The sequence below is a fragment of the Anomaloglossus baeobatrachus genome, chromosome 5, assembly GCF_048569485.1.
Source record: "Anomaloglossus baeobatrachus isolate aAnoBae1 chromosome 5, aAnoBae1.hap1, whole genome shotgun sequence".
In the NCBI taxonomy this organism is placed as follows: Eukaryota; Metazoa; Chordata; class Amphibia; order Anura; family Aromobatidae; genus Anomaloglossus; species Anomaloglossus baeobatrachus.
Window position 1 is genome coordinate 136,687,113 of NC_134357.1, and position 26,287 is coordinate 136,713,399.

Genomic DNA, 26,287 nt, shown 5'->3' on the forward strand with positions numbered 1-26,287 from the left:
AATATTTTCGGCGTTATGTTTAGTTTGGACCAGACCTTCTTGCATTGGCAATTCAAAATTCAGCTCTGAATGCTTCCTATAGGCCACAAGGACTTTGTATTTCTGATGCATGAAGCTCAATAAGTCAACTCTAAATAGTGCATTGGATGACAATTATGTTTCTCTAAACATTTATGCTCCGAATAAACATGTTTATCAACTTTGATGGATTTTTGATTCTTGTGGACGTTATTTTTAGAAATATTTCCTACAGTATCTGTAATTTGCAAGTAACTGTTTTATCTTTTTCCAGAACTTTGAAATATTTGAGAAAGCACCATTTATTACGGGGTGGTTAAAACTGGAAGCATCTCTAGGAACGAATTGGTGTATTTGTAGATTATAAACTAAACAGCATGTGACGCCAATTTAGCTGCTAGTAAAGGCAGGATACTCATGAGTATAAGACAAGCCATCAGTAGTTCTGATTCTGTACACAAAAGAATACCCTTGAGTTGAAAAAACAGAACAAACTGCTATTTACTTGGTGATCTAGTACTAAAAAAAAAAGCCCCAATAATCTCCATCTACAAATAGGCTTCATTACTTTAAGATCTATAAAGCTAAGGAAAAGTCTGCCTTAGGTAATGATCTTCACACATTACTTCGGGGATTGATTTCTTTTGTAACAAACCAATTTTAAGAGTTAATTAAATACATAAAATATTTAACTCTGCCTTAATCGTATTTCTTGTTTACTAAACTTCATGGTGGATTTTAACAATTTCTCTAAATCATTGCTGAATTGATGTTTCTTGGGCCCTAGTATGACCATTTTTTTTCAGCTTCCTAAACTATTCTATGTTTTGCTGTTAGGATTAATTATAATTTTTATGTAAATCAACGATTAGAATTTTTCCTAGCTACAAGTGATTACTTCATATGTGGTGGTCTACCATTGGACCTTTGGGGCCTTAATTGTATCCCCTGATATTATGGTAGGCCAGTCTGACTTTGCTAAAATGAAGGCAGAACACAGAGCTACTATGAAGGTCTTGAGTTGGAGGAGCTTGGCGCTGAACAGGTCCTCCTGCTGTCCTGATTCTGCCCACTTCCGTCACTGGTCCAGACTCCAGGTGTCATATGATGTTCAGCTCTGCACACACCTGCAATCACAGTGGCGTCAGACTCTGTTCACACTGCAGAGTCTTACAAGCAACCTGAGGCTTCTGGATTGTTCAGCCAGAGCAGGGCGTCGGCTGGTTCAGGTTCACTGGTCTTCAGCTCTGCAGGAGTTAAGCTGGTGTCACACACAGCGACAACGACAACGACGTCGCTGCTACGTCACCATTTTCTGTGACGTTGCAGCGACGTCCCGTCGCTGTCGCTGTGTGTGACATCCAGCAATGACCTGGCCCCTGCTGTGAGGTCGCCGGTCGTTGCTGAATGTCCAGCTTCATTTTTTGGTCGTCACTCTCCCGCTGTGACACACAGATCGCTGTGTGTGACAGCGAGAGAGCGACGTAATGAAGCGAGCAGGAGCCGGCGTCTGGCAGCTGCGGAAAGCTGTAACCAGCGTAAACATCGGGTAACCAAGGGAAGACCTTTCCCTGGGTACCCGATATTTACCTTCGTTACCAGCCTCCGCTCTTGCTGCCAGTGCTGGCTCCTGCTCTGTGCACATGTGGCTGTAGTACGCATTGGGTAATTAACCCGATGTATACTGTAGCAAGGAGAGCAAGGAGCCAGCGCTAAGCAGTGCGCGCGGCTCCCTGCTCTCTGCACTGTGACATGTAGCTGCAGCACACATCGGGTTAATTAACCCGATGTATACTGTAGCAAGGAGAGCAAGGAGCCAGCGCTAAGCAGTGCGCGCGGCTCCCTGCTCTCTGCACTGTGACATGTAGCTGCAGCACACATCGGGTTAATTAACCCGATGTGTACTGTACCTAGGAGAGCAAGGAGCCAGCGCTAAGCGCGGCTCCATGCTCTCTGCACATGTAGCACAGCGACGTTATGATCGCTGCTTCTGCTGTGTTTGACAGCTAAGCAGCGATCATAACAGCGACTTACAAGGTCGCTGTTACGTCACCGAAAATGGTGACTTAACAGCGACGTCGTTGTCGCTGTCGCTTAGTGTGAACCCAGCTTTAATCCCTGCAGACTGGTGAGTAGGACCTAAGTGCTTAGGTTGCTAATTGCCAAGTGCAGCTGCTACTTCCCTATTTAAGGCACTGCCTCCATCTAGAAGGTGACGATGTTAGCTTCAGTATATACTCCAGCGAACCCGGTATTGGTGCTTTTCATTTGGATGGTGAACCGTGCTGCGCTTCTGAATGGTTTGAGCGTTTCCCGGTTGTGCGTTACTTCCTTCACTTTTTGCTTTGTCCCCTAGTACCCATATTGTCTCTCCTGTGTGTTTTGAGTGCTATATGTAAGAGTTTCCATTCTCCCTTGCCCGTGTTGTTTTGTGGGGTTTTGTTTCTGGGTTTCCAGCCCACTCCCCGGGTGGGGTGAAGTTGTATCAGAGCTAGGATAGGAGACAGGGCCACGTTGGAGGCTTGACCTTGGCTACCATCAAGCTTACCGTCGAGATAAGGGACAGCGTAGGGTCCCAAGTGTGAGGGTCAGCCTAAGGGCACCTGGCCTGCCATTACATATCTCGTGACACCAGGTGCCAACATAATTTATGACTAGAAACATCAACAGAGTTTGCTGGCCAACAAGCAAAGTTAAAATGGATATTGGCCAGCAAAGTCTTCTGATGCTTCTGGTCAACCTCTTCTTCGACTGCGGAAAGGTGAAGGGGTCCCAATTCAGACTATTTGACATTTGCTATGATATCCTTGTATGATCCTGAACTTGATCTAAATCATTCAAGGTTTTTTCCTTGTGTTTTTTTTGTATTTTGAATGGCAACATGTGTCTTTTTTTATTAAGAAGATTGTAAAACCAATCCATTAGGCTACATGCGCACGCTGCATCTTTTTGTGTTCACAAACTGCAGCCAAAATGCAGCCAAAACTGCACCTTGTCAGAGAGAGCCTGGAAATGTCACAAAAAAATGCATGTAATTTTAGGTGCGTTTTTGGTGCGTTTTTGGTGCGTTTTCGGTGCGTTGTTGGTGCGTTTTTCACACCCTGCGTTTTTGCTGCGTTTTTGTGACAAATGTTAACAAAAACGCAGGAAGAATGAACATGCTGCATTTTATTTGTCACAAACCTTTGACAAATAAAACGCTGACAAATAAACTGCAATGTGCGCATAGAAAATCTGACTTCTCATAGACTTTGCTGGGAAGTCAAATGTCAGAAAGTTCTGACAACAAAACTGCAGCCAAAAAAGCAGCAAAAAAGCAGGAAAAAAAGCAGCGTGTGCACGTAGCCTTAGGCTACATGCGCACGCTGCTTCTTTTTCGTGTTCAGAAACTGCAGCCAAAACTGCAGCCAAAACTGCACCTGGTCAGAGAGAGCCTGGAAATGTCACAAAAAATGTAGGTGCTTTTTTGGTGCATTTTTGCTGCTTTTTTGGTGCGTTTTTGGCTGCAGTTTTGTCAACAATTGTTTCATGTATTTTTCAGTTCAAACAAGCCCATAAAGCTTGTTGAATTGAAAAAAAAAAAAATTAGAAATAAATAAATAAAAAAACTGGCGTGCGGTCCCCCCCAATTTTAATGCCAGCCAGATAAAGCCATACGGCTGAAGGCTGGTATTCTCAGGATGGGGAGCCCCACGTTATGGGGAGCCCCCAGCCTAACCACATCAGTCAGCAGCCGCCCAGAATTGCCGCATACATTATATGCGACAGTTCTGGGACTGTACCCGGCTCTTCCCGATTTGCCCTGGTGCGTTGGCAAATCGGGGTAATAAGGAGTTATTGGCAGCCCATAGCTGCCAATAAGTCCTAGATTAATCATGTCAGGCGTCTATGAGACACCCTCCATGATTAATCTGTAAATTACAGTAAATAAACACACACACCCGAAAAAATCCTTTATTAGAAATAAAAAACACAAACACATTCCCTCATTACCAATTTATTAACCCCGACAAAGTCCTCCATGTCCGGCGTAATCCAGGATGGTCCAGCGCCGCATCCAGCTCTGCTGCATGGAGGTGACCGGAGAAGCAGCAGACACCGCCGCTCCGGTCACCTCCATGCAGCAAATGAAGACAGCCGCGCGATCAGCTGAGCTGTCACCGAGGTCACCCGCGGCCACCGCTGCATCCAGCGGTGGCCGCGAGTAACCTCAGTGACAGCTCAGCTGATCGCGCTACTGCGTGGAGCTGACAGGAGCGTGGAGGACGGGACTTTCGGCGGTGGCGGTGAGAGGGGTCCATCATCTCCCCTGTGTGTGCACGCTGGGGACAGCGGTACTTCGGGGAACACGTGGAGGACGGGACTATCAGCGGCGGCAGCGAGAGGGGGATGGATATTGGCAGCTAAAAACATTGATTTTTCCCTCTCGCTGCCGCCGCCGCTGATAGTCCCCATCCTCCACATCATCTCCCCTGGGGACAGCGGTACTTCGGGGAACACGAGGAGGACGGGACGGGACCACTTGCCTGACCTCACTTCCTGACAAATCACCTGCGTTTTTGGTACCAAAAACGCAGGTAAAAGGCAGGTAAAATGCACCACTTTTGATTAGCATGCATTTTTCCTGCGTTTTTGATGCCCTCATTGATTTCAATGGGTGACAAATGTTGACAAAAACGCAGGAAGAATGAACATGCTGCATTTTTTTTGTCACAAACTTTTGACAAAAAAAACGCTGACAAATAAACTGCAATGTGCGCATGACAAATCTGACTTCTCATAGACTTTGCTGGGAAGTCAGATGTCAGAAAGTTCTGCTGACAAAACTGCAGCCAAAAAAGCAGCAAAAAAGCAGCAAAAAAAGCAACGTGCGCATGTAGCCTAAGGCTACATGCGCACGCTGCTTTTTTTGCTGCTTTTTTGGCTGCAGTTTTGTCAGCAGAACTTTCTGACATTTGACTTCCCAGCAAAGTCTATGAGAAGTCAGATTTGTCATGCGCACATTGCAGTTTATTTGTCAGCGTTTTTGTCAGCGGCGTGTGCTACCCCGGGAACGATGAACAATTAAATTAAACGATATTATGAAACCTAACGAGCAGTACACGACTCACGATTTGTGAGCGATACTGCATCGCTAGGAGGTGTCACACAGGCCGGCATCGCAAGCGTCATGTGTCACAAAAACCGTGACCCCGACGATCTATCACACGATAGATCTTCTGGTGTAAAGCAGCCTTTATAGTTTGGAAGCTTTGAAATATTTCTAATTTTTAACTTTAAAGAACTAGAGAAAGCAGCTGCTCACATTAGGCATGAAAACTCATTTTAGTGATTGTTGTTGTAAATGTGGACTGGATCTTATGTGTTTGACGTCACTCCTTCCCACCTCTTCTGGGGGAGAATAAAGTGTAAGATCACATTTTCTTGGTGTCCACAGTGTTGAAAAAAGTGTTCAATTTTTTCTTGAAGTTTGTAAAATTAAAAAATACTGGATTTGTGGCACCATTTTCCAAAACTCAATGTTTTTATTTTCCTGTTGATGTTGGTACATTTTTTGTAAGGTGAGTGAACGTTTTTATTGATACCACATACAGTGATTTGAAATTTTTATGAAACAAAAAGCTATAGGAAACAAAATCGCAATTGGTCTTGTACCTGCGATCACTTGCAAGGATATCTTGCTCACCTTGCTTGGTTGTGGTTATCACAACACAAAATCCGTATTGTATATGACAGCTGCTGCAAAATTCACGGAACAGAAAGACAATAACGACAAGTTGAAGGGAAGAAAAATGTGGTCTCTCCGTGCTACTGTGAAGGTCATAAAAAAAAAGAACAGAATACATGTGCTGCAACTATTGTGGTTTATTGTGGACGCGCTTCGTACTTTTCCTAACTTCTTCAACACAAATTGAATTCTGAAATAAGAAGTTTAGAAAACTTTGAAGTTCATCCACAATAAATTGCAATAGTTTTTTATTCTGTCCTCTTCTTCTGACCTTCACAGCAGCACGGAGAATCCACATTTTTCTTCCCTTCAACTTTTTTTATAGCATTGTTTTAGGGAGGTGAGGTGCATTTTATTTTGGGGTTGATTAATTTTATATTTTAATAGACCAGACTTTAACGGATGCAGCAAAAAGAACTATTTTTAAGGGTTTTTTTTCTTTATTTTCAATGTAGAATTGTGGTGATTCAAACTTTTTTTTACTGTTTTTTTAGCTTACTGTATTCTTTTTTTGCTTTATTTCCTAGTCTCCTTCAGAGATTTGACACGCATTCATGACTTGACTTAATTTAGCAATGAGAACACCGCTCATTACTATTTACAGAATTTTGGGCAAAACAGTCAAATCATCGGTAGCTGCTATACTCTGAACATTGTAATTAGCGGTGAGCAATGACAGTAGGTTGAGTACCGGGGCTGCAGTGGTAACTTTTTCTTGTGGCAAGAACAGATCAGTTAGCTTTTAATTGTATAATGGTCACTGCTGCAGGCCTGCCTCGTACTTGAATTTGCGATCAATGCTGAGACACCCTGCACACAAGTAGTGATGGGCGAGCCCAAACTGTAAAGTTCAGGGTCCGTACTGGACACCTAGTTTCCGTACATGAACACCGAACATGGACTTCTGAGGGAAGTCTGTGTTACTGTTCAGGTTCAGCCACCCGGATAAAAATTTTAAAGAAAAGAAGAAAATGGGGATTAAAAAAGGACAATTATACTTATCGAGTCTCCATGCGGCGGTCACACTGCTTCCTGGTCTGCTCATTAAACCTTATGAATATACACTGCTTCCCTTGCCCACCCTCTGTGACAGCATCTGTGATTGGTTGCAGTCAGACTGCCGGCATTCCATCGTCTGTGATTGGTTGTCATCATCACACTAGCTGTCTGGGTCCCCGGAGTGGAGTGTAAAAAAAAAAAAAAAAAAAAAGTAATTTGAAAAAATGGCACAGGGTCCCCTGTATTTTGATACCTAGTTGGAGGCTACAGCCCCCCAGCTGTGTGCATTGTCTTGGCTATGTATCAAAATAAGTGGGATCCCAGTTTTTTTTTTTTTTTTTAATTATTTAAATAAACAATGGTGTGGGGTCCCCCCAATTTTGATACCCAGCTAAGAGAAAGCAGACAGCTGGAGACTGGTATTATCAGGCTGGAAAAAATAGCAACCTGCAGCCGCTCCAGAATTGTTGCATCCATTAGATCACAGCTGTCACATGGATGCTATCCATATGCTGTACATGTATACCATTGCAAAGTATAGAAGAAGCTTTGAATTCTTTGATTTCATTCTTTCTGTATCCATATTGGAACAATACAAATGGCACACGAATTACATACTGATGTAAAGCTCTGATGGCACAGTACCCGTTTTTCACATGCGTGTTTTATACACGTGTGAAGAGACCTAACAGAGTAAATCTAGTGCTGTTAGATAGTTTTCCACATAGCACTTGTCCAAAACAAGAGTAGACATTTGTCTTTTCTAGATAAATATGTCTCCAGTACAAACACGACAAGCCTAAATAACCTTCCCTGTAGTATGTATGTACACTACAATGAGCATTACCCATTTAATATGCTTCCTAACATGATTCTGATCCACAAGTCATTTTAAAGTTGGTTTTAGTCTTTTTTGCAAATACTAGTGTTTAATTACAAAGATGTTGGTTTGATCTGAATAGCCTTTTATAAATGTCAGCAGCTGGTTAGCATTTCAGGAAGGAGCAGGCCTAAGGTTTTTATTTTATTGCGCTTATTATCAAGTCTCGTGTGTACTGAAGAATGATCAGTCCAATATGTCTTAAATTCAGTTGTAATGATGATGAGTGATCCGCGAGCAGAGAACTTGGGCAGTGAAGAGCTCTATAAATTTGCTCTTTTGTTGTGTTTAGGAAACTTTAAGAAAGTATTTACAAAAATGGAATTGATTTCTCCAAAATTTGTTTTTTTGCAAAGTATTTTTTTTAACTGCTCAGTCATTACCTTATTCCTTGAAGTCAAAGCCAAAAAATCTCTGCATTATATAGACTAAAGGCCGCTTTACACGCTGCGATATCGTTACCGATATCGCTAGCGTACGTACCCGCCCCCATCGGTTGTGCGACACGGGCAAATCGCTGCCCGTGGCGCACAACATCGCCTGGACCCGACACACTACTTACCTGCCTAGCGACATTGCTGTGACCGGCGTACCGCCTCCTTTCTAAAGGGGTGGTTCGTTCGGCGTCACAGCGACGTCACTAAGCGGCTGCCCAATCAAAACGGAGGGGCGGAGATGAGCGGGACGAACATCACGCCCAGCTCCTTCCTTCCTCATTGCTGACGGGACGCAGGTAAGGTGAGGTTCCTCGTTCCTGCGGTGTCACACATAGCGATGTGTGCTGCCGCAGGAACGACGAACTACATCGTACCTGCAGCAGCAACGATAATTGAGATTAGGGAGGGATGTCACCGATTAGTGATTTTGAACGTTTTTGCAATGATTCAAAATCGCTAATAGGTGTCACACGCAACGACATCGCTAACGCGTCCGGATGTGCATCACAAAATTCATGAGACCAACGAGAACGCTTTAGTGATGTCGTAGCGTGTAAAACCACCTTTAGTAAAGAGATATTTGGAATTAGAGTAGGGCAGGATCAGAAGTACAGAAGTGACCAATAGTTCATTGTTTAACTTACCACTCCCAACCCATTACATGCCAGAGCTAAGAATTTTAACCATTCGATTTCTTCCGGAAGGCATCCAACAAGAATTATGTGGCTGAACAGTACTGGTGGTAAAAGTAGATCGTTCCATAGCTGAGATAACTCACTTGATGTTATCGTCAGTCTTCCTCCTACCTATAGTGGCAGAAATGATATGTTAACAGTTGTTAGTACATTGATAAGCAGTTACAGGGAAAAGTACATATTTTATTGTATGATGTAGAAATCTGTATCGTTTGCAGTCTTTCCGTTATCTTTACTTTATATTTTAAGAACATAAATCAGGAGTGACAGAGAGGAGTAGAGAACGAAGTGACTTCCTAAAGTAAAACGAGTTTTCTACATTCATATAAAAAAGTTATAATTATTGTTTATTATACTTTGCAACTTTCTAATATGACTTTTGTTTCCATTTATTACCATTTTTATGTTATCTGCTTGTAATAAGATATCATGATTATTCACATACTCAAAAAGCATTCCAGGTTTTTTTCTTTTCTATAGTCTTTTTATTAATGGAATGAACACAGAAACTTAATACAGAATAGTTATTAATTGGCCATCACTAGTCAGTAGTGCAAGACAACTAGTACAAAGCAAATGAAGGCATGCAGTACTGAATAACGTCAGGTTAATGTTCCTGGCATAGATAAGCGATATCCAGTCAAATTATTCCAAATAGCAAGTCCAAAGTTCATGTTTATGCCCTCATGGGCTAGATATGAGTTTTCCAATTAAAGTGCAAACCAAACTTAAATTTTCCATGAGTGTTCAAACACTAGGCATAGATACTCATGTACGAAAGGGAAGATAGGAAGAAAGTAAGGGAGAAAGTTAAAGAGGATGAAAAAAGACAGTATATAGGGCAAGTCCGGGGAGTAAATCCTGGTAGAAGGGGAGTTGCTGGTATGTAAGGAGTGCAGCACGGGAGCTAAACAAATAAATGAGAAGTAATCCTGGGCCAAGGAGTGGGGGGAGGTCAAGACAAAACCAAATAGAGGTATTTAGTTGACTCTCAAAACGCTAACCAGGGAGACCAGATGTGTCTAAACTTAGTCTGGGAGTGGTTGGCAAATGCTGCTAAAAATGGTCCAAGTTTAATTTGTGTCTTAGGCCTGACTGCCATTGGTGTTTTAGGCATTTCTCCCCACTGCCGGTGAAGTTGTGTCACCCCATCTGAATGGAGCAGTAGTCATGGACAACGCTCATTTTTACAGCAATCCCTGACCCGCATGTGTGCGCATTCGCACTGAATCTGGCTGTGCAGGCCGTGCATGCTCATGGTGGTTGAGAACGTCTTCATTCCTGGCTCCCCTGTGATAACTAGTAGGAGTAGCAAACAGCATCTGCAGAGAGCTGAGGAGGAGAATGTGCCCAGCCATTTTGCATGCGTGCGGCTTCACAGCCAGTATCCGGGCTCATGCGCGCACACACATTTTCACTCAAAGAGTGAGCATTCTCCTTCACAAGCTAGGGCAAGTCCCAAAATGCTAATTGAGGGCCTGGCACATGGTAATGCCATGAGTGAACCCATAGCCCTCTCGCCCTCATTTACATATGTATTAAAAGTTATTTCTACAAGCATTGTAATAGTAACAAGTACAGTGCTGGTATGATTTTTATAGGGATGAAATTCCCTATATCACTGTATAATTAGTCTAAAAATTATTTTAGAGGCGACAGACTCTCTTTAAAATTAATAGAGACCTAGACCCTTCCACTGTTGAAGCTTTACTAGAACTTTAAGCCATGTTCACACGTTGAGTGTTTGGTAAGTTTTTTTTACCTTAATATTTGTAAGCCAAAACCAAGAGTGAGTGAAAAATGCAGAAGTGGTGCCCGTGTTTCTATTATACTTTTCCTCTGAGGGTACGTGCCCACGATCCAGACATGTGCATCCTGAAGGCAGCATATCCTCTCCTGCTGGGCCGTGAGTGTTCTCTGCAGGGACCGCAGCTGCCCGTGTCCATGATCAGGGTTCGGACCGCTGCTGTCTTTCTCTCTGGTCTCCCTGTGGAGAACACTCGCGGCTTTGCAGCAATAAATTGACATACAGCTGCTCGAATTTACATTGTGGAAACATAAGCACAGTGGCCATGGGATTTCTATAAATCCAATCCACTGTGCTTGTACTGTACAACTCAGTGTGTTGAACGCAGCAATAACACATTGTGTTCAAATCTCCCTGAACCCCGATCGTGGGCATGCAGCCTGACTGTACATTCCTGGTTTTGTTTTACAAATACTGAAGGTACTGGAGGGTGCTGGAGGTCATAACCGAATGTAAGTCTATGAGAGCCTTGTTCTGGCCTAGTAGACTTGCATTGGGAGCTTGTGACGTAAGTTCTGATTTTCAACTAGTCAGAAGTTACGGGAACAAAATTGTGTCATGGAACCGGAGTGTCATCGCTAAAAGGTGAAGCTGCCGGAAGGGGAGTATATGACAGGGGACTTGCATTTAAAGCACCACTCCAGCGCTGACACAAATGATACACTGGAATGGTGCTTTAATAGCAAAAACCTGTTAAGAAGCGGAAACACAAAACATAATAGGAACTTAAATAATGTTTCATTATAAAACGATATTTATTTGGATAAAACCACAACAAAGCTCAATTAATTTACAAATGTAAAGTAGTTTTCATAATCTTTGACGCTATTGTATAAAATATTTCACTTGTGGCTGGAATTAACAGGAATGTATCCAAAAGATTGTACTTTGGCTCTAAATCAACATTCAAAGCAACAGCTGGGAAGCTAAACTGCATGAAAATAATCCAAGACTGGTAAAGGGTCAAATATCAAGGCCAACCTAACAATTTATTTCTGAAAAATAAGATTCTTACTGAAAAAATGTGCTACTGTAAGGCATTTCATACAGATAAAAGTCAGATTTGTTTATGTGAAATTAAACACACAAAATCTCTGGTGCATTAAAATATTAAACAAGTGGATGAGATTTGAGCAAATATTTTTAAAGTGATTTTATTGCGCAAAAGCAGTAAAATAAAATAATATTAATGTCATTTTGAAAAAATCACGGTGTGAATAATCTTTACAAGATGGCAGTTTTCACAGACAGTATCTGATGTGATAGAGAGAGGGGTTTTGTTGAGGAGGTGCTCCATCATGGCTCAATTGTCACGCTAGGTGCGGGGAATTACCCAGCATACAGCAGAAGGGAAGCGAAGCCCTATGTCTAGGGAAGGGGGAGATAGTGACCCCAGACCAAACCTACCGCTGGGCCCTGGGTTCCCTCACTGCCCTCGATAGGTTCCGCAGCTATGTGCCGAGCAGGATACCTGACCCTGGCTGACCCTGTATCTGTATCCCCTAGGTAGGGAGCAGATGGGATGAGCTATTCGGCAACCCCAGTAAGCACTAAAGGACACACAGGGATAACAAACAAGGGAAGGAAACAACTTATCTCCCAATGCATCAGGAAGAGGAACTGCAAACAATCAGGTTACACCAGAAGAATGCGAACCATCTGCTTCCACTGAAGACATGTTAAGGGTAGAGGATTTACCACGAGCATGGAGTATGGGGAAATGAGGGTATATATAGACACCAAGGAAGTGCTAATGTAAAGCCAAATGCTGTGACCTTCTATTGCCAGACACCACGTGACTGTCTGTCACCCGTGACATTAATGCCCTGATATGAAATACAGTAGAGCTGTCTATCAGCAGCACTTTTCTCACTGAATGAGGTCTGCATCTCTTAACCCTGATGAAGGGACCATCCTCCTCTCATATTGGGTTTAGCAACTTCCTCCCTAACTTTTGTGGGCCACTGACTTTTTTTGGTCCTTCTCCTCTGCAACTCTAATCAGCTGTAGCAGATACTCAGACAGCACTGACTATGCAGGGGTGGCTGCAATTGGATCAGTATGTGCCAGCCCATTTAATATTATTGGATAATTGCAATGTGTCTAGAATCCTATAAAACAGTCTAATTCTAAAAGTCCGTAGTCACCCCATGTGAGTGCAGACTTACGAATGCTCACATCACATGCACTATGCACTATGCACTGTGAGGATTCGCCTGTTTCAGAGTCTGGAATAGTGGGGCCACATTTATGCGATATGCAGACTCTCTTCCACATTCTGACTAGATGGGCATGGCCTCACTCAATAAAAATGTCAGATTCTGCCCGGGAACATGCATATTGCATACTCACGGCCATGTGACTGCTATTCCCGGCTCTGATACCAGCCACTCCTCAGAGTGCACAGTGCGTACAATTTGAGGATTCTTAAGTCTGCAGTCACACAGAGTGACAGCAGACTTATGGATCTACGCTGGACAACCCCTTTAAGATATAACTATTTGTCTGATGATATGACATTCAAATGGCATCTCCATTTGTATGTTCTCCCCATGTTTGCGTAGGTTTCCTGCAGGTACTTCAATGTCCTACTACACTGCAAAGACATACTGATAGGAAATTTACATTGAGAGTCCCACTGGGGACTGGGATGATGTCTGTAAAGCGCTGTGGAATTTGATGGTGCGATATAAGAAGGAAAATTAATGAGCACTTATGAACACACAGCGGGTGAAATAAGTATTGAATCTCACCGGTATAGATGAGGAAGCGCATGTTGGAGGCACACACTTGTTTATGAATCTGGAGCATCTGATGAGTGGCATGTGCCTCCATGCAACTTCCCACAATTCTTACTCCAGTGAAGGACAGGAGTAAGATTTCTGGCACAAATAATGCCACAGCTCATCATGAATTAGAGAAGTTGCGGCGACACGCTCTTGTCCCACCCCGGTTTGTCCATTTTGGCTGGACGAAATTGCAAAATTTGCTAATTTGTTGCACAAATTTATAAAGCAATTTAACTCAGAATTTTGGCATAATTGCTTTGATGAATGGGAGCCTTTCTATGCATTAGCTTTCTAAACATTCGTGCACCTCGGTAAATTACAGGACTGCTTTGTACAGTGTCAGAATAGGGCTGAAATATTGGTGCATAAGGTCTGTGCTTTAGTTCTGATTTTGGAGGCTTTTCTCAAACTTTTTTTGTACAAATCTGGCATAAAATAATGTGTAATCCTCCATGGGAGTTGTGAAGAAGCATTCTCTACTAGACATATTGCAATTATTGCAGAATGTCTGAACGTACAGCACACAAGACAGCTTCTACAGCAGAAAACGGAAACTGTTAGTTTCCTCCGTATTAAAGAGTTTTCTGCTTTTGCAAAAGCCTTAACTTTTAGATTATATGTATGCAAAATCTTACAAACCTGACAAGTTTTTCGAGAGAAAGACTGTTCAGGATTTGCCAACATTTTTTTATTCTGCAGCCCAGGCCTGCACAACATATGGCCTGTGGGCCTCCTGTGACCCACCCACCTCCTGTGAAGCACAGATAAAGACAGACGGGGAAAACTAAAACTGAGACACACTGCAAACTCAAAGGAACAAACAGTAAGAGACTAAAGAGAAAAGCAAGAGAAGGAAGGCAACAACAAAAGGAAAACAAAGTTATTGAGGGTAAACAGCATTGGGTGGTCAGGGGACAGAGTTCTGGAGGGTATACAGCACTGGGGTCAGGGGACAGAGTTCTGAGAGGGTAAACAGCATTGGGGTCTGGTGACACACAGGTTTGGAGGGTATACAGCATTGGGGTCAGGTGACACACAGGTCTGGAGTGTATACAGCACGGGAGTCAAGGGACAGACAGTTCTAAAGGGGACAGACAGTTCTAAAGGGGACATACATCTCAGTGGGATGTTGGTGCTGTGGCTCCTCTCTTCATAGTAGATGCAACGGTAGATGCTAGAGTGTAAGGGCTTCTTCCAGGTGCCTTCTCTTCATCTGTGGGATGGGACTTCAGCACATGGAGTGCTAGCTCTGCGTACAGATGAACTTCAATGTCCCTGCACGCAACGCTCAGCAGTCACACGGTGCGTGCAGGAAAGTACGGCTGCCGCTCGGGGGCTGCAGGATACATCACCAACCGTGCTGATGGCGAGTGCCCCCCCCCGGAGGTCCAGGGCCCCGGCACTTGCCCTGGTGTGCCGGGTGCTGATGCCGGCCCTGGGTCAACACCAGAGTCTGCCTGCGCTGATCACAGACTTCAGAGATGCTAACAGGCAGAGGGCCAGAATCTGTAGTCTCCACAGATCTTGTCACCGCCATGACAGTCGGCAATGTTTGTAACAACCTCCTTATTACTTGCTGTGTCGCTATTATGTTGCACATGATACACCAGAGGATATTAAATCAGCTTGATTTCAATGCAATTCAGCGTTGTATAGAGTCCTATGGCACAGTCATTCCCTGGGGAACAACTACATAAACTGTACTGAAAAGAAAGCATTTACAAATAGATTTCCAATCAATTCACATCTGCCCAGGATTTACATTCTGAAGTGCGGGTAACAGGAATGTTGCTAAGATACATTTCATTTCCAGCACTGACTACGGCAAACCCAATAATTATTTAATCAACTGCAACTGAGAAACGAGATACATTGCCTTCCTGTTGAGAGGGACGTATACTATGTGGAATTTGTAACAGATTAACAACCTACAATTTGTAAGTGCAATCTGCAGGCTGGGATACCGGTGCGATGTTCTGTAGAGTCTTGTCAAATTCTGACATGTTTCAAGTGAAATTGGATAGGGACCCAAGTGGAGCAATGGATTATATTATTTATTAGACACAAAAGCATTACGATGAGCACTGCTTATGATCCGAAGCAAGCCATGATTTGACATAAATTGTATGATACACCTAAATTACTGTAAGTTAAAAAAAAATAAAAGAAGAAAGCGTAAATGTCCCAAATGTGGGATGAGTGATACAGACTTTGTTCATTTGTTGTGGCGTTGCCCCAAGATAAATATATATTGGTTAGATTATACTTCCAGGTTGTATTAAAGAGATGTATCAAGTAGATTTAGGGGTACTTTGCACGCTGTTACATCACTAGCCGATGCTGCGATGCCGAGCGCGATAGTCCCCGTTCCCGTTGCACATGCGATATCTTGTGATGGCTGCCGTAGCAAACATTATCGCTACGACAGCTTCACATGCACTCACCTGCCCGCCGACGTCGCTCTGGCCGGCGACCCGCCTCCTTCCTAAGGGGGTGGGTCGTGCAGCGTCACAGCGACGTCACACGGCAGGCGGCCAATAGAAGTGGAGGGGCGGAGATGAGCGGGACGTAAACATCCCGCCCGCCTCCTTCCTTCCTCATTGCATGCGGGACACAGGTAAGGAGATGTTCCTCGCTCCTGCGGCTTCATACACAGCGATGTGTGCTGCCACGAAAGTGAGGAACAACATCGTACCTGTCGCTGCAGCAAAATTATGGAAATGACCGACACTACACAGATCACCAATTTTCGACGCTTTTGTGCTCGTTTATCGGTGCTTCTAGGCTTTACACGTTGCGACGTCGTTACCGGCGCCGGATGTGCGTCACTTTGGATTTGACCCCGATGAGATCGCAGTAGCGATGTCGCAACGTGCAAAGTACCCTTTAGAGGTAAGTCTGACATCTTGTGCTTTACGTTTCTCATCAGAGGAAATGACAGCGATAGTGACTCCCATTTTAGAGTTGTTAATAGCAGCCAGGATCGGCGATTACTCAAAGTTGGATGTCATCTAAAGTGCTCACAATTTTACAGTGGAAATAACATGAATATGGCTATCTCCTTTGAAAAATTGAGAGGATACATTATACAGAAAAAACAGGCTCAGCAAATAGCATAAATTATTGTTGCAGTGTCTGGGAAGTTGTAGGAAGTAGTAATTAAGGGATGGCAAGTTTGGAAGGAAGATTTGTATTTCTGTTTTAGATTAGTTTTTAGTGCATTTGTAACTTTTGATTGTAGCAATAAATTAGGGAGGATCCAGCTTCCGTAGTAAAATCTTCAATCCTTATTCCATAAAATCACACGCTTCATAAAGTCATAATGAGGGCGGTCAGGGAGCCCAGAGATCGATCTCCGGACTCCCTGACCCTCTTCATTATGGCTTTATGCTTTGATGAAACGTGTGATTTTATGGAAGCGGGATCCTCCTCCTTTTGTCTCCACAATTCCTTACACCATTCAGAGTGCTGATCCATGCATGTCGGTCTGTGCCACTCTTGAGCTGGGACTTTTTCGTTTATTACTAGCAATAAATTAGGGAATTAAGGGAAAAAAGTTATGATACTTTCTGGTAATGCTATTTAGAAAGTATACATTTATATACTTATATTATATTATATATTATATTATATATTTCCGTATATTATACTTATATATATATATACTTATATACTTACTACTTATATATAGAAAGTTTATATTACACAGTATGTTTTAACAAAACATTAATTTGCCTCTGACACATTGTTTTTGATTCGCCAGTACCAGCAATGTTCATGGCGGTCTTGATGAGTGATTGTTGTGGAGTTAGATTCTCTTGATTCATTAACCCCTTTACGACCCAAGTTGTACCGGTACATCATTGGTCTTGTACCTGACTTTGATACAAGCTCCCGCACTGAGCTCACTTCTTTCCCCACATGTCGTCTGATCTGATCAGCCGACATGTGTAGCTAACAGGAGCGGGTGGATCGGAGATCCACCAGAGCCTGTTAACAGGTAAGATCGCGCTGTTAATCTCTGATAGCATGATCTAACATGCACCGACAGGGAGTGCACCATTCCCCTCCAGTGACTTCATCAAGAGGTGCGGATGGATTGTCATGACAGCCAGGGGGTCAACTGATGATTCCTGAGAAGGCTGGCTGAGGTGCTAAGAGAGCGGACTAGTCGGGGGGAGGGGGGGGACCTCTTTAGAAATACTTTTTCTAAAGATCCCTTTATCTATGCTACTAGATACAGGGACAGTTAGGCAGGGATTAGCAGTATGCACCCAGAACTGCTTGTGGTTCTGAGTGCATATTGCACCTGACAGGTTCCCTTTATGTCTGTGAAAATTAAGAAACATTATATTTTACTTGCCAAAATTTTCCTCTGTTCCCAAGCTGTCACATGTGATCTTGTGACTTTCATCGCTCTATTTCTTGCTACTGTCCGTTCAATACACGGAGTACAGAGATCTCCTGTTTGAGCTTTGAATGGAAAGTAGCCTGTCAGTCCCACACAGCCGTGCATTCAGGAGGCCGGCGGTCCTGGGGTCCTGGCCATTGATCATCTAAAAGTTTTACTTTGTATTTGATACTTCCTGGTATTTCATAAAATTTCATCATGTGTGGATTACATGAGCTTTTGATGCGTTTCCAATGTGGAATGCACTAAAAATGTGTGTGGGTTTTTTACTTGTGCTTTTTCTGCATCAAATGGGGAAAGTCCACACAGAAAATTCAGCATACCCGCATGAGAAATTGACATTGCGGATCTTTAACACGAATCGCAGGTTAGTTTATGCTAAATAAAAATGAATCACAGGGAGCGCCAGATTTCTATAAATCCCATCTACTTTGCTGAAACTGTAATGACGGCGTCTCACGATATGATCTATCGTGCGATCGCACGAGAGATCGTACCCACCACCGTCGTTTGTGCGTCACGGGCAATTAGTTGCCCATGGCGCACAAGGTCGTTAACCCCCTGTCATACGTAAGCGGGCTTTACACGCTACGATATCGTTAATGAATTATCGTCGAGGTCACGTTTGTGATGCCCATCCGGCATCATTAACGAGATCGCAGGGTGTGACACTTTTGAGCGACCTTAAACGATCGCAAAAGCGGTCAAAATTGTTTGCCGCAGAGAGGTCGTCCTGAAACAAAAAAAGTTTAATGCTTATTAGCGATGTTGTTCCTCGTTCCTGCGGCAGCATACATCGCTGTGTGTGACACCGCAGAAGCGACGAACATCTCCTTACCTGCCTCCACCGGCAATGAGGAAGGAAGGAGGTGGGTGGGATGTTACGTCCCGTTCATCTCCGCCCCTCCGCTTCTATTGGCCGGCTGCCGTGTGACGTCACTGTGACGCCGCACGAACCGCCCCCCTAGAAAGGAGGTGGTTGTCTGGCCAGAGCGACGTCGCAGAGCAAGTATGTGCGTGTGACGCTGCCGTAGCGATATTGTTCGCTGCGGCAGCGATCACACAATATTGCACGTACGACGGGGGCAGGTGCTATCGTGCTCGACATCGCTAGTCGATGCTAGCGATGTCGCGTGTAAAGCCCGCTGTACTTACCTCCCGCACGACGTCGCTGTGGGCGGCGAACATCCTCTTTCTAAAGGGGGAGGGACGTTTGGCGTCACAGCAATGTCACACAGCCGCCAACCAATAGAAGCGGAGGGGCGGAGATGAGCGGGACGTAACATCCCGCCCACTTCCTTCCTTCCGCATTGCTGGCGGGATGCAGGGGAGCTGTGTTCGTCGTTCCAGGGGTGTCACACAGAGCGATGTGTGCTGCTTCGGGAATGATGAACCACCGGAGCACAGAAGGAGGACCAACATTTTGAAAATGAACGACGTGTCAACGAGCAACGATAAGGTGAGTAGTTTTGCTCGTTCACAGTCATTCGGAGGTGTCACACGGTACGACATCTCTAACCATGCTGGATGTGCATCACGAATTCCGTGACCCTGACGACATATCACCCGATATCATACCGTGTGACGCTGGCATAAGACTGCATTTTTGACATATCAAACATACTTTCAACTGACAGCCTCATTACATTTTTAATACATTTGACATTTGTTTTATTACTGATCACAAATTATTCTGTGCTAATAACTCTATCGATTCTAGTGATACATAGTAAATAAGGATTGGCATACTTACTTTTTTATGCAACTCTTTTAGAATTTCTGAAGACAGCATTACCCATTTACCAATATCTTGTCTTCTTTGATGTTCTTCAGTTGGTAATTTTATCCCATTCTTCATAGCATTGAAGTACCTGAAATGATTAAAAATTATAATTAAATTATTTTTGTACCTGGAAATTGGGCTAAAATCAATATATTTATATATCTACTCTATTTTGTTAGTTATTCCACTGGTAGATGCCTGTGTAAATTAAAACTAATTATAACCAAAGTGGAAAGTCCTGACTCATCAATACATATAAAATCCCTCAGTGCTTCTGAAATGAAAAATTAAGCAGCTTATGAAATCGTCTTAGGCCTACGTACTACGTCCACTAAATATTTCTTTTTTTCCCCACTGTATTTTTTGGTACAGAAAATCTGCTATGTTAAATTGTCCAATCAAAGTGGATGTGATTTCATGAAAACTCATAGCCACTGTGTTTACAATGAATCTGTCAGCAGATTTTTGCTATATAATCTGAGGACAATATGGGGTAGGGGTTGAGACACTGATTTCAGGCATACTTATTAGGCTGTCTGCTGTTGTTTCCATATAATGATTGTTTTATCACCAGGAGATTATCACTGCCTGGACTACAGCTCACGTGCCTGCTAGTCCAAACCACCCCAGCAGCAATTATACTATTACTATAAAAAGAACACAAAGTCGACGAAATATTTCTTTTTTACACTGCATTACTTTGTGCAGAAAATCTGCTACAATAAATTATCCAATTAAAGTGGATGTGATTTCATGAAAACCCATGTCTGCTGTGTTTATAATGAATCTATCGGCAAGTTTTTGCTATGTAATCTGAGGATATTACTTAGGGGCTAAGACACTGATTTGAGGGATACTTAATAGGCTGTGTGCTGTTGTTTCCATTCAATGATTGTTTTATTACCAGGAGATTATCACTGCCTGGACTACAGCTCACGTGCCTGCTAGTCCAAACCACTCAAGCAGCAATTAGCTGCTTACTGTCACTATAAAATGTACACACAAAGTTGGGGTGTGGACAGGGTTAGCTTTCTGTGCTCTACTACTTGCCACTACAGCTGTACCCAGTAAACTAAGTGGCACATCATTGGATTCAGTGGTGTGGGTGGGGTTAGCTTTCTGTGCTCTGCTAGATGCCACTACGACTGCACCCAGTAAACTAAGTGACACATCATTGGATTCAGTGGTGTGGGCGGGGTTAGTTTTCTGTGTTCTGCTAGATGCCACTACGGCTGCACCCAGTAAACTAAATGACACATCATTGGATTCAGTGGTGTGGGAGGGGTTAGCTTTCTGTGCTATGCTAGATGCCACTACGACTGCACCCAGTAAACTAAGTGACACATCATTGGATTCAGTGGTGTGGGCGGGGTTAGCTTTCTGTGCTCTGCTAGATGCCACTACGGCTGTACCCAGTAAACTAAGTGACACATCATTGGATTCAGGGTCTCTTTTTTTACATTATGCTGATCTCCGATGAAGCAGCAAAAACCTGGTGATAGATTTCCATTAAAGATGCTGTTGAACTATGTTTTTTGATAATTTTTTTCGTATATAAGCTTAAATGTGTGGAGCCTGAAAAAAAAAAATGTAGTTGCGTTATTAGGTGTAGAATAAAAGCTTTATCACCGATTCAAATCTGCACCAAAACATCAAATAAAGGGGAAAAGGTAAAAAAGTGTAGCAAGAATGCCATGATCATAGATTGTTATTGCGTAGTTTATTGTAGACACCTGCAGAATACATGTGGAGAAAAGGAGCAGGAAAAAACTCAGCATGTGAACATGGACTAACTTGTTGATTTTTGAAAATCACAGTAAATGGCGTGTTTTTTTGCTGGAACAGTGTCCTAAGGGCGCATGAATTTCTATGGTAACCGATTATACACAAATGTTGTGTAGTCTGATCCTGCAGTAATTAATCCCTGTCCTTTACTGCATACTAACTAACATTTATCTGGTTTTTTTTGTCTGCTAACTTGGAGACCAAATTAATTAGCAATATTTGCAAAGCAGCTTTAGTGTTCATCCATTAGAACAATAAAAGAAAAGAAATTAGCATAAGTGAATTCCCTTTAATTCTGCGGCTAGCTGGTAGCATTCTACGGGATATATGATGAATTCCCCTTTAATTCTGCGGCTAGCTGGTAGCATTCTACGGGATATATGATGAATTTCCCTTTAATTCTGCGGCTAGCTGGTAGCATTCTACGGGATATATGGTGAATTTCTCTTTAATTCTGCGGCTAGCTGGTAGCATTCTACAGGATATATGATGAATTTCCCTTTAATTCTGCGGCTAGCTGGTAGCATTCTACGGCATACATGGTGAATTCCCCTTTAATTCTGCGGCTAGCTGGTAGCATTCTACTGGATATATGATGAATTTCCCTTTAATTCTGCGGCTAGCTGGTAGCATTCTACTGGATATATGATGAATTTCCCTTTAATTCTGCGGCTAGCTGGTAGCATTCTACGGGATATATGGTGGTTTTCCCTTTAATTCTGCGGCTAGCTGGTAGCATTCTACGGGATATATGATGAATTTCCCTTTAATTCTGCGGCTAGCTGGTAGCATTCTACGGGATATATGGTGAATTCCCTTTAATTCTGCGGCTAGCTGGTAGCATTCTACGGGATATATGATGACTTCCCTTTAATTCTGTGGCTAGCTGGTAGCATTCTATGGGATATATGGTGGTTTTCCCTTTAAGTCTGCGGCTAGCTGGTAGCATTCTACGGGATATATGATGAATTTCCCTTTAATTCTGCGGCTAGCTGGTAGCATTCTACGGGATATATGATGAATTCCCTTTAATTCTGTGGCTAGCTGGTAGCATTCTACGGGATATATGATGAATTCCCTTTAATTCTGCGGCTAGCTGGTAGCATTCTACGGGGTATATGATGAATTCCCTTTAATTCTGCGGCTAGCTGGTAGCATTCTACGGGATATATGATGAATTTCCCTTTAATTCTGCAGCTAGCTGGTAGCATTCTACGGGATATATGATAAATTCCCTTTAAGTCTGCGGCTAGCTGGTAGCATTCTACGGGATATATGATGAAATTCCCTTTAATTCTGCGGCTAGCTGGTAGCATTCTACAGGATATATGATGAATTCCCTTTAATTCTGCGGCTAGCTGGTAGCATTCTACGGGATATATGATGAATTCCCTTTAATTCTGCGGCTAGCTGGTAGCATTCTACGGGATATATGATGAATTTCCCTTTAATTCTGCGGCTAGCTGGTAGCATTCTACAGGATATATGATGAATTCCCTTTAATTCTACGGCTAGCTGGTAGCATTCTACGGGATATATGATGAATTCCCCTTTAATTCTGCGGCTAGCTGGTAGCATTCTACGGGATATATGGTGGTTTTCCCTTTAATTCTGCGGCTAGCTGGTAGCATTCTACGGGATATATGGTGGTTTTCCCTTTAATTCTGCGGCTAGCAGGTAGCATTCTACGGGATATATGATGACTTCCCTTTAATTCTGTGGCTAGCTGGTAGCATTCTATGGGATATATGGTGGTTTTCCCTTTAAGTCTGCGGCTAGCTGGTAGCATTCTACGGGATATATGATGAATTTCCCTTTAATTCTGCGGCTAGCTGGTAGCATTCTACGGGATATATGATGAATTCCCTTTAATTCTGTGGCTAGCTGGTAGCATTCTACGGGATATATGATGAATTCCCTTTAATTCTGCGGCTAGCTGGTAGCATTCTACGGGGTATATGATGAATTCCCTTTAATTCTGCGGCTAGCTGGTAGCATTCTACGGGATATATGATGAATTTCCCTTTAATTCTGCAGCTAGCTGGTAGCATTCTACGGGATATATGATGAATTCCCTTTAAGTCTGCGGCTAGCTGGTAGCATTCTACGGGATATATGATGAATTTCCCTTTAATTCTGCGGCTAGCTGGTAGCATTCTACGGGATATATGATGAATTCCCTTTAATTCTGCGGCTAGCTGGTAGCATTCTACGGGATATATGATGAATTCCCTTTAATTCTGCGGCTAGCTGGTAGCATTCTACGGGATATATGATGAATTTCCCTTTAATTCTGCGGCTAGCTGGTAGCATTCTACGGGATATATGATGAATTCCCTTTAAGTCTGCGGCTAGCTGTTAGCATTCCACGGGATATATGATGAATTCCCTTTAATTCTGCGGCTAGCTGGTAGCATTCTACGGCATATATGATGAATTTCTCTTTAATTTTGCGGCTAGCTGGTAGCATTCTACAGGATATATGATGAATTCCCTTTAATTCTGCGGCTAGCTGGTAGCATTCTATGGGATATATGATGAATTCCCTTTAATTCTGCGGCTAGCTGGTAGCATTCTACGGGATATATGATGAATTCCCTTTAATTCTGCGGCTAGCTGGTAGCATTCTACGGGATATATGGTGAATTTCCCTTTAATTCTGCGGCTAGCTGGTAGCATTCTACGGGATATATGATGAATTTCCCTTTAATTCTGCGGCTAGCTGGTATCATTCTATGGGATATATGGTGAATTTCCCTTTAATTCTGCGGCTAGCTGGTAGCATTCTACGGGCTATAAGGTGAATTTCCCTTTAATTCTGCGGCTAGCTGGTAGCATTCTACGGGATATATGATGAATTTCCCTTTAATTCTGCGGCTAGCTGGTAGCATTCTACGGGATATATGGTGAATTCCCTTTAATTCTGTGGCTAGCTGGTAGCATTCTACGGGATATATGATGAATTTCCCTTTAATTCTGCGGCTAGCTGGTAGCATTCTACGGGATATAGGATGAATTCCCTTTAATTCTGCGGATAGCTGGTAGCATTCTACAGGATATATGATGAATTTCCCTTTAATTCTGCGGCTAGCTGGTAGCATTCTACGGGATATATGGTGAATTTCTCTTTAATTCTGCGGCTAGCTGGTAGCATTCTACAGGATATATGATGAATTTCCCTTTAATTCTGCGGCTAGCTGGTAGCATTCTACGGCATACATGGTGAATTCCCCTTTAATTCTGCGGCTAGCTGGTAGCATTCTACTGGATATATGATGAATTTCCCTTTAATTCTGCGGCTAGCTGGTAGCATTCTACTGGATATATGATGAATTTCCCTTTAATTCTGCGGCTAGCTGGTAGCATTCTACGGGATATATGATGACATTTCCTTTAATTCTGCGGCGAGCTGGTAGCATTCTACAGGATATATGATGAATTCCCTTTAATTCTACGGCTAGCTGGTAGCATTCTACGGGATATATGATGAATTTCCCTTTAATTCTGCGGCTAGCTGGTAGCATTCTACGGGATATATGGTGGTTTTCCCTTTAATTCTGCGGCTAGCTGGTAGCATTCTACGGGATATATGATGAATTTCCCTTTAATTCTGCGGCTAGCTGGTAGCATTCTACGGGATATATGGTGAATTCCCTTTAATTCTGCGGCTAGCTGGTAGCATTCTACGGGATATATGATGACTTCCCTTTAATTCTGTGGCTAGCTGGTAGCATTCTATGGGATATATGGTGGTTTTCCCTTTAAGTCTGCGGCTAGCTGGTAGCATTCTACGGGATATATGATGAATTTCCCTTTAATTCTGCGGCTAGCTGGTAGCATTCTACGGGATATATGATGAATTCCCTTTAATTCTGTGGCTAGCTGGTAGCATTCTACGGGATATATGATGAATTACCTTTAATTCTGCGGCTAGCTGGTAGCATTCTACGGGGTATATGATGAATTCCCTTTAATTCTGCGGCTAGCTGGTAGCATTCTACGGGATATATGATGAATTTCCCTTTAATTCTGCAGCTAGCTGGTAGCATTCTACGGGATATATGATAAATTCCCTTTAAGTCTGCGGCTAGCTGGTAGCATTCTACGGGATATATGATGAAATTCCCTTTAATTCTGCGGCTAGCTGGTAGCATTCTACAGGATATATGATGAAATCCCTTTAATTCTGCGGCTAGCTGGTAGCATTCTACGGGATATATGATGAATTCCCTTTAATTCTGCGGCTAGCTGGTAGCATTCTACGGGATATATGATGAATTTCCCTTTAATTCTGCGGCTAGCTGGTAGCATTCTACAGGATATATGATGAATTCCCTTTAATTCTACGGCTAGCTGGTAGCATTCTACGGGATATATGATGAATTCCCCTTTAATTCTGCGGCTAGCTGGTAGCATTCTACGGGATATATGGTGGTTTTCCCTTTAATTCTGCGGCTAGCTGGTAGCATTCTACGGGATATATGGTGGTTTTCCCTTTAATTCTGCGGCTAGCAGGTAGCATTCTACGGGATATATGATGACTTCCCTTTAATTCTGTGGCTAACTGGTAGCATTCTATGGGATATATGGTGGTTTTCCCTTTAAGTCTGCGGCTAGCTGGTAGCATTCTACGGGATATATGATGAATTTCCCTTTAATTCTGCGGCTAGCTGGTAGCATTCTACGGGATATATGATGAATTCCCTTTAATTCTGTGGCTAGCTGGTAGCATTCTACGGGATATATGATGAATTCCCTTTAATTCTGCGGCTAGCTGGTAGCATTCTACGGGGTATATGATGAATTCCCTTTAATTCTGCGGCTAGCTGGTAGCATTCTACGGGATATATGATGAATTTCCCTTTAATTCTGCAGCTAGCTGGTAGCATTCTACGGGATATATGATGAATTCCCTTTAAGTCTGCGGCTAGCTGGTAGCATTCTACGGGATATAT

General features: G+C 42.9%; 2 protein-coding genes across 3 annotated transcripts in view; one reads left to right on the plus strand and one right to left on the minus strand.

The window, feature by feature from the left end:
• The window catches only part of LRRC20 (leucine rich repeat containing 20), a 706,926-nt gene that overhangs the window by 401,580 nt on the left and 279,059 nt on the right, over window positions 1-26,287 (plus strand). The gene's annotated exons all lie outside the window — the stretch shown is intronic.
• Window positions 1-26,287, minus strand: part of LOC142309783 (ropporin-1-like) — a 60,510-nt gene that overhangs the window by 23,183 nt on the left and 11,040 nt on the right. For both annotated transcript variants that reach the window (XM_075347234.1, XM_075347233.1), the window contains exons 3-4: window positions 19,518-19,635; window positions 8,707-8,868 (exon numbers count right to left, since the gene is read on the minus strand). In XM_075347234.1, the coding sequence (XP_075203349.1) occupies window positions 8,707-8,868; window positions 19,518-19,635 (280 nt within the window). The remainder of the gene's footprint in view (window positions 1-8,706; window positions 8,869-19,517; window positions 19,636-26,287) is intronic.